At 37.6% G+C, this 12,047-nt stretch overlaps 1 protein-coding gene across 4 annotated transcripts in view; it reads right to left on the bottom strand.

The window, feature by feature from the left end:
* Nucleotides 1–1,824: 1,824 nt before the first annotated feature.
* MME (membrane metalloendopeptidase) overlaps nt 1,825–12,047 on the bottom strand; it is a 94,160-nt gene continuing 83,937 nt past the window's right edge. For all 4 annotated transcript variants that reach the window (XM_063087633.1, XM_063087643.1, XM_063087637.1 and 1 more), the window contains exon 23: nt 1,825–7,174. In XM_063087633.1, the coding sequence (XP_062943703.1) occupies nt 7,075–7,174 (100 nt within the window). In that variant the 3' untranslated portion in view covers nt 1,825–7,074. The remainder of the gene's footprint in view (nt 7,175–12,047) is intronic.

Raw genomic sequence — 12,047 nt, 5'->3', positions numbered from 1 at the left:
GCAGAGAAATTAATTTGCTCAGTGCAGTGAATTAGCAACAAGAGTAGAATGAGAGCAGAGTTCTAAATTCCCAGGAATAGGACCAAATGTTATCCTTATAACATGTAATCACACAACTTCTAGCAAATACAAAAAAACGTACTTGCTAAGTAGAATGATTATGAATAAACTTTGAGAACAGCCCAAGATGCCTGAATAAGAAAAGCTTTTCTTGGTGGACAAATCAAAAAGCCAACTGTGAATATTGATTAACTGTCGACAGTTTTTTTCTGTCAACTTTCTTTTGCTGTGTTCTACCAGTTAGCACTACTACAGTGACTGGGGAGTGCTTACTCTTTGGTTGCCTAATTTTGTATATGAGGAATCCTTAAGCCAAAATATTTCCTTACCTCCTTCTTTAATTGTCAAAATCCCATCTATACTGTCAAGTGCAACTTAGATGTTACTTCCTTCAGGATGTCTTTGGCATGCTAGGAAAGGAAATTCCTCTGAATTCTCGAATTTTGTTTTCGCTGTATCTCTTGGCATACTGTACATTTAGCTGTGTAATACATTCATTTGTGTACATCTTTTAGAGTCTCTACTGTATTAAAAAGCTAGCTGTTTTCATTTATTGTTTAATCTTCTAATGGTCCTACTAATAGTGTATCACACGTGAATGGTACCAAACATTTGATCAATGAATAAGTGAATAGGTGTGGTGGACAAGTGTAGTGCCATCCAAAGAATACTACTTTATCTTGTTTTTCTTTTTTTTTTTTTGTACTATTATTTTTTATTGAAACAATTGATTGTACATACCTGTGGGGTTCGGCATTGAATATCAATACCTGTGTGCAATCTGTGATGCTTATATCAGGATAATTAGTATATTTAACATATCTTGTTTTTCTTTTCTAACTACTTTTATTTTTGCTTCTAACATAGTATCTTGAACTAGCAAATGTTCAATAAATGTCTATTGGTATAATCGTTTAAAATACTGTTCTTTTAAAAATAACAAAGGCTGTATAAAGTAATAAAGAAAATGGAAAATACATTGTTTTCATTCATTTTTCTTAAGAGATATATGTTCTGAGAAATTTTAGCTATAAATAATGAGTTAATTTTGATATGTTAAAATTCATTTTATACTGATGTAGAGAGAGCTTTGATAACAAATTTCAATAGACTTTGGACTTCAGCATAACTCGATTTGGTCTTGTCATTGATCATCTGTGTGAATTTGGGCAAATCAGCTAACCTCTTTTGAAACTCAAATTCAGCATTTGCAATATTGGGGTACTAACATTAACTTCACAGGTTAGATATATTAAAAGTAAACTTTATACCAACAACCTGAATTATGTGCCCAACTCACACTAAATAATAAGCATTGTTGCTCTTCCGTCCTACCCTCCTTTATCAATGACTTAATTTTCATAAATATTAAATCTAACTAAAATGCATAATGTCTTCATTTCGGTCAAACAAAAATTAAAATTAATATGACATTTATTGAAAATTGAATATGCAAAATGTAATCCAAACTGAGACGTTTTGCGATGCATTGGAGAAGTTAGTGGTGTTCTGGTCATCTCTTTCTTTTCCTTTCTCTTCCAGCAATAGTACTTTTCTTTTTGGGGGGAAACTGCCCTTTGACTCCACAGGGGATCAAAGTTCACAATTTGTACAACCTCCGCACTTCCCTATGTCCCATCCACAGGGGTGGGGCATGTTTCCAAAATGAGTCAACTCGGTTTTTTTTCCCTAGGACTTGTCAAGTGTGTACTGTAGTTAGAATGTTGTTCTTCTGAGGAAGAAGTAGAGATTCTTTGAGCCTGATTATGGTTGACCAACATGGCTTTATTTTGGAGAAAGCCAGTCTGTGAAAACAGACATATGGAAAGAAGGCCCAGTTACTCCGTATTTGTAATGTGGATCAACAAAATCTCCAGTTTTGGCTAACCTAGTGTAAGTTCAATTTTCACATTTGCAACCAAAGTTTAACAAGCAAGCATATAAAAACAGCGAGTCACCTGGGATTAGCTGTAACCTTCTGTCTCCTTCCTATTCGACCTCTAAATCTTAGCATCTGACCTCCAGTTAAACCATGGTGCCTACCAGGTGAAACACTTAGGTCTGATCACCATATGATCTGCTGGTTTCTGTTGCACAGACTTAGGCTGTATCCTTAATCCTGCTCAGGGTTTGGCAAATGCCAGGTGTTTGCCTGGAGGATATACCAGGTGGGAGAGTGTGGCTGGATCAGTCAACCCTTTAGCATTTTCAAGAAAAAACTCCAAAAGCCCTCTAGAGCACATGCTTTGTTCTCACAGGACCATTTCAAGCAAAGTCAGAGGAAGGTCCACCAACTTCCTCTACTCTGTATTAAGCAGTGTCAAGCCGACCTCATCGACTGTGAGATCTGGCCTGTTCTGTGGGGGGTACAAGGGGGTTGAGGGACAGGGGGAGACTCTTGACCAAAATCCACTGCACCAGGTCCCTTGGGTCTAAGTTGCCTAAGACACCAAACTGAATAGCCCCTTAAATGAATTAACAAACCTTAAATTCATGGAAATTATATTTCTCTTTTTTGGTCGATTTTTCCCTCATTCCCCTCCCTTCCATACTTCCTGCCTTTCCTCTATGTAACATTTTAAAAACTACTTTTTAAGAGTAACATTTTCCCATTACAGAAAAATTTTAAATGTGAAAAACCAAAAAACGAAAATAAGAATCACTTACAATACTACCACCTAGAGATACTCCTGGGTTAATTTTTGTAATTTATTCTTCCAACTCTATTTCTATGTAACTGTACTTTAATATAGTTGAAATGATAATGCATATTCAACATTGTGTCTTTTTTGTATTTTCATTTAACAAATCTAAACATTTTCTGCTATTTAGTTTTTGTATCCCTATTTCTTTGGTATTATAAAGCTGCCATGAAAATCTTAGCATTACCTCTTTGGTGCTGTACTTCAAGGGACATAGAGCATTTATGGCATGTGTAAAAGATTTACACCAAGGTACATGATAAACCAGGTATTCGACCCCATATGTGTCTTCCTGCACATAGAGTAAATGTTTAGGATTTATTATAATTTGAGATGATCAGATTAGAGATATACCAAGCACATTTATAGGAATGCAATCAAATGTTAATATGCCTGATACCTGCAAAAATTTTTAGTTTGTGGGTGGAAAGGAAATTCAGGAGAATAAAAATTAAGCATAAACACTAGACTTTCCAGTCTTTATCCACACTCCCAAGCTGAGGACCCATCATCATTTCCAGCAGGAGAAATGCATATTTTTCTGCCATGCTTCCTCTGCACAACTGAGAAGATTTTTTCTATCAAACAAAATAGGAACACAGCATTTTGTCTGAAGTTGAAAATGACAGTAGTGTTTTTCACTGCTTTAGAGAAAACGCAAAATACAAAGGAGCTGAAATTTTAAAAAAATTGTTAGAGAAAAGATTAGAATGCAAGAAACGTGCCATTTTGACACCAGTCAGATGTGACTCCTCTTTCTGACTGATCAGACAAAAGGTCAAGTTCCTCAGCCCAGAGACAGTGCACAGAGACATTCACTTCTGGCTCTCTAAATCATCTGCTAATGCTTGCAACTTCCTGTAACATTTGGCAACCATTTCACTTCACTTCTGAAAACAAATGCAATCAGCAAACAATGGTTATCTTTGGAAAAAGGGGTGGTAAAAACAAACAAACAAAAAAAATGGCAAAATAGTTTCTATCATTCATTTTTAAAAGATTCGATTTGAAGTTAGCAGGAGTGTAAGATCACACAGACATAAAAGCTCCAGTTAGTCTCAACATTTTTCAAGACATAAATGGGGTGGAGGTTTACAGGGAGGTTGGAACAGAGTTGACTAGGCATAAAAACAATAGTATAAAAAATGTTTTTATTTTGCATTTTGAGTCTGGAACCTGATATAAATTTCTGACTGTCCATCTTTGACAGAGTGGAGTCTTATTTTCTTTCCAAATAACAGGCATCTTCTACTTTGATAGCTCCCTCTGTGGCAACTGAAATGATACATACTTTTGAAAAAACTAGCCAGCTTTTGCCCCATCTAAACTCCTAATACGAACAGCAGCACAGACGCAAATTCAATAAATCCTTGGTTCTTGTTCTTTGGACTAAAATGTGGTTTAATTGGACACAGGCATTAAAAATGGGAGTTTTGAGATTATCTTGCTGAGTGGTTCTTTACTGGGGGAATGGATTAAAGATAAGGCAGCATTGGACACCTACTCCTTTTCCTGAGAACCACTGATAGAATCTAATTCTCTTTTACTTAGGTGGCAGAAGCAGAGATCCAAAAAAACATCGCAAATGCCCCAGGTCCCCTTGACAGTGGTGGCAGAATAGGACCAGAACAAGGACTCTTCTCCCAGGATAACATCCTTTCCACCTTGCACCTAGAATCCATGTGGACATTGTACTATGGGGGCAGACACCTTATCCACAGGTACTGCCAAGAGGTTCTTTCCATCTTCATTCTTTAGTGACATCAGCTCCCAACCCATCGTGACTCAGTTGCTAAACTCTCTTTCCTTGACCAGAACTCAGCCATGGTTGACCTAGATTTATGAGTGAGATTATAGATATGTCTTATATGATGTGACAACTCCAAACAACTGGTGGTGGTTGAGAGATCATAAGCCTCCATATGCCTCAAAAAGAGTACACGGATGTGTGAAGGATAGAGGTTTCACCATGCTGACTTTGATTTACCCTTCACCTCAGCAAATCTTATATGTCTAGAGAGTGGGGATCTAGGCACTGGAAAGCTGCTCTTCCCTAGGCATGGGAGCCTGATGTTTGAGAGAGCTAGCAGTGGGGAATCCAGTGGCTTCTTATAATTTGTACTAGTCACTCTTTACCCACTCTGACAGGATGGGAATAGAAGAACTCAGAAGAAATAGCTGTTTGGTTCAGAGCTGGAAACTCCTATTACTGCAACTACAAATATCACTTAGGTATGTTTTAAGTTTATTTTAAGGAAATATAGATGTTAAGTATACTCGAATTATCCATGATAATGGTGGTTGTGATAATGGTGGTTGGGAAAGGCTAAGGATATTCATATTAGTCTGAAACTATCTTTTCAATATTTATAATAATTTTCAGAAGGACTAGGGGAAATAAGTCCATTAAAGGCTCAAGTAAAGATGGTAATATGTAAGCATATTCATAATTGCACTATTCGTAACAGCCCAAACTGGAAACTTCTCAAGTGCCCACACCAAAGGGATGGATGAATTGGAGTACAGTCACACAACAGAATATTATTCAGCAATGAGAATGAAAGATCCACAATCAACGCAACAATATAGATGCATATCACACGTGTAAGCCTGAGACAAACAAGCCAGACCAAAAGCATACAGAATGATTAATTCTATTCATATAAAAAAGAGAGAAAGGCAAAGCTAGTATATGATATTGGAAGTCAGAACAGTAGTTGTCTTTAGAAAAATAAAGTGATAAGGGGATCTTCTGGGATGCTAATAATGTTCTGTTTGTTATAAGTGCTGGCTACGGGGCTGTGTTCAGTTGGAGTGAGTTCATTGAGCTGTACACCTGCTTTATGCGATTTCTGTATATATGTTATATTTCAATAACTTTTTTTTAAAGGCATATGGGCAGTTTTCAAGAGGCAGCAAAACCAACACCTATATTTTGGAAGAAAATTCCCTCACTTTCATCTTCTGTTGGGAAAAATAAGAATTTTGGAAGTGCATTTCTTTTGTAAAATCTTAATCAGGTAATGAAATGAACTAAACTAGCCAATAGGACAGGAAAAGAGAGAAACATGAAAGCCTCAAGAGAAGAATTCCTATCAGGGACTAGACAGTCCCCTTTCAGAACTCTATGTGACTGAGAGTTGTAGAAGCAGCAGATCCACCAGAGGCCTTTCACTGCTGTTCAGAACCGCACTTCCTACAGCTAGACAGCTGGCACCCAAACCTAGTGAGTAATGGCTCACAACTTCAATTTATTATCAAAATGTTTCCATCAGGTGGCAAACCTGAAAAGATAAGCAGATCCAGCGCTACATAGATGTAGTTCTGTCCTTCTATCGTAGCCACCATCAGGGACAGATTTAATGCCGAAAATCCTGCTTGTAAACCACAAGTAATACATATCTCTAGACAACTGTCTAATGCCAATTTTTGCCCCAAAGTTTGTGTTTAAAGCTTTTCATCAATATGATTGATAAGTTTAAAATGTCTCACATTTTCACCTTTACATCACTTTACATATCTTGGTCTGAAACTTCAATGTTCAATCATCATCTATAATAACAGTTACTTAGTCATAAATGTAGTTAATTAAATATAAAAATTATTATTTATACATTACCAAAAATCTCTTAAAAAGGCCAAGGTTTGTGAGAGCGAGCGAGCAAGAAATTGATTAGAAAATTGCAAGGGTCCTCAAAGAATCTCAGTATCAGTCAAAGCGAGTACAATAAACATTCATTTTTGCCTGAGTGCTTAAAATAACATGGTTGCAGAATGAGTAACAGAGGCATGGCAAAATAAGTTTAAAACTATAAGCTCCAAGGCCCCATGTGCATAAGATTCTTTGGAAGGGTTTTGAAGGAGGACACATGTTGCAAGTAAAAGTAAGAGCCTCAGCGACATGTTTTAAACGTCATGTCACCACTGCTCTTCTTCTGATGCCCAGGTGTATTCTTCAACATCTTCTTTCTCCCTTTGATTAGAATCCCATCTACCTCAAGGGGTTGATACTGTTTTCTAGGGACAACATCAAACCAGCAGACCATACGAGAAACAGAAATGAATGAAAATATTATCTTTAGAAATAAGCATTTACAGTGGGAAGTGATTGATTTGATAGACCTTAGGACCCCTTCCTCCCTCCGTACCCTTTCTAGAAAACCTAATTTCATCTGTATTATGATGCTCTCATCTCTGTTAATTATCCCCAAAACCAAAGTGACTGCTAGGGCCATTTTCTCTCGGCTGGAGACTTCTCCACTTCTGCGGTGTCCGCAAGTCTAGTCAAGGGCTGCATTGCTTCTTCTGAAAATCACCAAACCCGGCATTTCTTTTCTGGATTCATGTATGAATTCTTGAGGCAGTGAAAGGCTTCTGCAAACTCAGCAGAGTTCTGCAAAGTCCCAATAATCCTTTGAAACAAACAGAAAAAAGTCACCATCCGCATTTGATACTCACGTCCATACTGCATTGAACCCTGTAGAATCTCTATGCAGGCCAAGAAAGTGAATTTCAAACTTAAAGTTTAAAAGAAGAAACAAAAAACAAAACAACTGGGACAATGAGTCAGATCCTTCTCGTTAACAGACTTGTTCAATAGAGAGGTAACGAAGTACAGGAGTTAAGAGCGCGGACTTTGGAGAGAGACTGCATAGTGTGCATCCTGGTGACACAGCCTCTCTGCCTCAGTTTCTTCATCTGTAAAATGCATATAGTAATAGTACTTGCATCTTAAGGTTCTCATGGGGAGTTAATTTAAACACACTCTGTATGTGTTTGTAAAATAAATGAATAATTCATATTTGGAGGTGCAATTATTTTAAGAAGAGTTTGGTCAAAGAATAAAATCATGATTTCTCACTATATCATGAAAGGGCTCACACAATAACTTAAATACAGTAGGCTTTAAATAGATTATTTGTTGATTTAATTTAGTAGGGAAGATAATAATTTTCTTTTCTTCCAAAAGACTCCTTCAATATCAGAAACTGGATTCAGCCTGAGTAACTGGAAAGGGCTGGCAAAATGTCAGTTTCTTCTTATCTCTGACCCCAATGGGCAAAACAACACGGTCCACCCTACTATGGGCACCACGCCGCATCTGAAGGGAGGGGCGGGTCAGCGCAATGAAGCCAAGGGATGTTTTCGCAGCCGCCCTGAACCAGCCCATCCCTGCTGGGCCCAGCTGCCCGCTCACCTGGGGTAGGGGGGACCCAGAGGCAAGTGGCCTGCAGAGGTGGAAAGACTGGGGCAAGTGCCAGGGGAGCCCATTCTGACTTTCAGAAAGCCCTACATGCAGCAGGTGTACTAACGTGTATACATCTGAGCTCTTCTGTCCCCTCCAACCTGTCCTCCACACTGCAGTCGGAATGATCCTGGAATATTTAAATTCAATGCCATAATTCTCTTACTTAAAACCTTCCCGAGGCTTGAAGAAAATTCAGACTCCTCTGCATGGCCTCCAGTATCCTGACCCTCCCAGCCTCCTCTTCCTGTTCCTTATTAGGCTCCAACTTGCTGACCTACTTTCCATTCCTCAAACCCGCCAAGCCAACTTTCCCTCGTCAGGGCCTACAGCTCCTCCCCACCCCACTCCTCCCCGCAAAGCTGCTGCCCAGTCCCCACATGGCTAACTCCTTCTCAGCCTTCATGACTCTGCTTAAATATCCCTCCCTGGCAGCCTTCTTTGAATACTGTCTAAATTAGTTCCACGTACTTGTACTACCCCTATCGAAGCACCTACCACAATTTACAATGATTTGTCCTTTACTTCCTGACACACCCACTAGACTGGAATCTCTTGGAGGGCAAAACACTGTGTATATCTTGTTCCCTGCTGCACCTCCAGAGCCCAGCACAGTGATTTGCATCAGAGGACTCACTGTAATTACCTGTATAGGAGCCCTAAGGTATTATGTAGAAAAACACCACTTAGTATTTCTGCTATTGATTTGCTACTATGGACCAACTAGAAGAGAAAGAAAGCATTTCCTTTCCTTCTTCTCAGTCCAGGAAAGAGGGATCCATGTTGACTTTCTTCTGTATGTCTAACTTCTATGTGTCACCTAGCAACACATCAAGTAACCCTCCACCGCCTCTACCACAACTCCCTGTCTTTCAGGGAGGATGTAAACATTTTTGGTTGGTGGTTTTTTAGGACTCCAAGAGGAATCTTAAAGATGAAAAGAGTCTTTCCTGAAGTGAGTGGGTTGATAAGAAGTGGGGCCAGAGCTGGGGAATTTTTATCTGTAAGTTCACTTTGGGGGCCCAGTAATGCCAGGTTGTGTGAATGACAAGGTCACGCCCCACACTCTGAGCAGGACCCTGAGAAGACCTCTGATAGGATGGCTTGTGGCTGTTGGGGAATCTGAACGTGAAGACTGCAGGCTCTGGAGGCCCTTGCCCATGACCCTTGAAAGGAAAGGAGCCACCTGACTCCAGATGGAGTGCTCAGACTGTAAGGAGCCCAGCAGTGACCATGGCAGGCAGGAGTTGGAGGCTATTTTCTAATTTACATGCCCATGTGATGACTGGATTTTTGATTTCTATAACTCTAGAAAGTAAGTACACTGACAAACTACTGAAATTTCATCTTACTTCCCAGATTAGGCTAGGAACTTAGCGCTTGAATAATTTGATTAAAAAAAAAAAAAAGTGTCCCCTTTCTTACATCTTAAATGTTCAAGAACAAATTTACTCTTTCAACCACGTGAGGATACAATGAGAAGTCCGCAACCTGGAAGAGGGTCCTTACCAGAACCTGACCCTGCTAGCACCCCAATCTTGACTTCCTTCCTTCAGAACTGTGAGAAATAAATTTCTATTGTTCAAAAGCCAAAAAAAGAACAAATTAATTTCTGTAACATAGTCAAAAGTGACTGTAGGAATCAAAAGATCTTAGAAATTAGAAATTTACTAGGCTCAATGACTCTAAAGAGGAGCTTTAATTCATTTAATTCAATCTTCTACCCAATTCAGGCAGCCCTGGATACTGGCTAAGGAACAGCCATCGTGGTGGCCTGGGCATCCCTCATATTGGGGAGCAAGTTCCTTGGTCAACAGGGTAAGCATTTGAGAGTCACTGACTGGGAGAGCTGCATTTTTTAATTTTATTTTATTAAATTTTTTTCAAAGGATTATGTCTTAGACTTAGTCATATGAGGATAAGTACTTCAGTAAAAATGTCCAAACCTATGACTTAATTCTACATTTCTCTTAAAAACATTAAAGAAATTAAAAACAATCAAACAAAAAAAAACCCACAAAAGAAAAGTCTTTGAAAAACACCGCTGGGAGTTGGCAAGGCAGAAACACTCAACCTAACGTGCAGTCAGCTTTCCATCTTCACTCCATCTCCTCTCCTTCCATCCAAACACTTCACTTAGAGAATTTGATCCTGAATAATTAGGTCAACAACACACCAGGGCTTCACTTACTTTCCTAGGACTCTAATTAATGTTTGGTGTTTATAACATCAAATCTTTGGGTGGATGATATGAATAATCTACTTTGAAAAGCAGATACGTTATTAATAAAATAAATCCCTTTTCTAAGAGTGAAGTAATATTTCATTAATATTACATGGAATACTTACATGAATTTCATGCTATATGAATACTATATAGTTCTTGTGTTTGTGTTTCTAATAACAGAAGATAATAAAGACTTGGTTATTTCTTAAGGTGACTTACTTGAAATTTTTACTTTATTATATAAAATAAGTTATTGTACTGCTGCTGTTTTTTCCCTTGGCAAATAATTACTTGTATTAAAAACATCTAAGAGATCTGGAGTTGAATATCATATGACAAAGAATGGACTTTATATCCTATAACATATCTGACTACTCCTGCCTGCAAGAAACTGGATTTTTGAGTTAGTGAATGGGTTTTTTGCAATTACTGGGTCTTCTGACAACCTTTTTTACTTCTTTTAAATGAATGACTTGGTTACAAAGTTAACTAGCTTCATTCATGGATAAACTACCCAATCTTTATCATTAACTAATTTTTATAATTCGTTCAAAGCAAAGTCACGTTGATGAGCATATATACCACTATACATTCATAAGGAAATAAATGCCTGAAAAGAGTCCTAGGTATGAGCTAAAGATTAATAGGTGCTAAGTGGAATTCTATAAAGCTCACCAAAATCCATGCTGACATTTATAAAATATCACAAACCAATTTAATATTTAAGGTACATGAAGGAAACATCAGTATTTCAAAGATTTGAGCCTAAGCATGCCAACCTATAGAATAAAAAGAAACAAAACAGCCATATTAGTTGAAAATTTCTACATAAAACACTAGAAAGAGGGCCGAGCCCGTGGCGCACTTGGTAGAGTGCTGCGCTGGGAGCGCGGCGACGCTCCCGCCGCGGGTTCGGATCCTATATAGGACTGACCGGTGCACTCACTGGCTGAGTGCCGGTCACGAAAAAAAAAAAAAAAAAACACTAGAAAGAATATTCTTTCAGAAATATTAGAAATTAGGCTATGAAAAACACTTCTTGCCTTGATAGTGATATTAATTCTATAAAGTGCCCTTTTTTTCTGACCGGAAAATAATATTGAGCAATCTAAGGATCTAAATCACTTTGTCTGTTTTGACTTGCTTCAAAAAGTTATCAGGCCCTTATATATTACGTAGAAATATTATATCTAAATAACTTTGGAAAAGCATTTATAGATTATATGGTAAATATTATTATAACAAATTAACCATTCCCTGAAGTGACTGTGGATGGCTAACCAAAACTGGATTTCCAGAAAGAAGTCAATATTTAAATTGTGGATTCAATTTCTACAATATCCAAGCGGAAATGTTTTTTGTTTTAAATATTAAAGATTTAAAAAGTTTATTTTAAAGTATATAAGGCTTTAGTTAGGAAATAAAACACAATTCTAGATTAGACCTAACAAATATATTTTATAAATTCAGCTTTATATCAGATATATTTTGCCTTTTATTTTTAATAGTGTCTATTTAAGCATAAGGTTACAAATCTCCCTCTATTTCAGAAATATTTTTACACAAACCACCACATACATTTTTAAATAGCAACTCAATATCTATTAGTTTTTAATGTTCTTTAAAAAATGTTTTACTTTGTACAGCCAGGAAGCAGCCTTTTTCCAAAACTAAATGTAACCTCAACCTTTTGCCAAGGAAATCCCTTTTACCTCCAGAGAAAATAATAGTTTCCTTGACAAAAGGTTGGCATTCTGTTTACCCTTAAACACACACACGCAGACTTCTCTTATTATGAATGAAAAATAGTCAA

Source organism: Cynocephalus volans, chromosome 1, assembly GCF_027409185.1.
Source record: "Cynocephalus volans isolate mCynVol1 chromosome 1, mCynVol1.pri, whole genome shotgun sequence".
NCBI classification, from domain to species: domain Eukaryota; kingdom Metazoa; phylum Chordata; class Mammalia; order Dermoptera; family Cynocephalidae; genus Cynocephalus; species Cynocephalus volans.
Note: the sequence above shows the minus strand (reverse complement) of the source record. Positions and strands in the feature narration are given on the sequence as shown.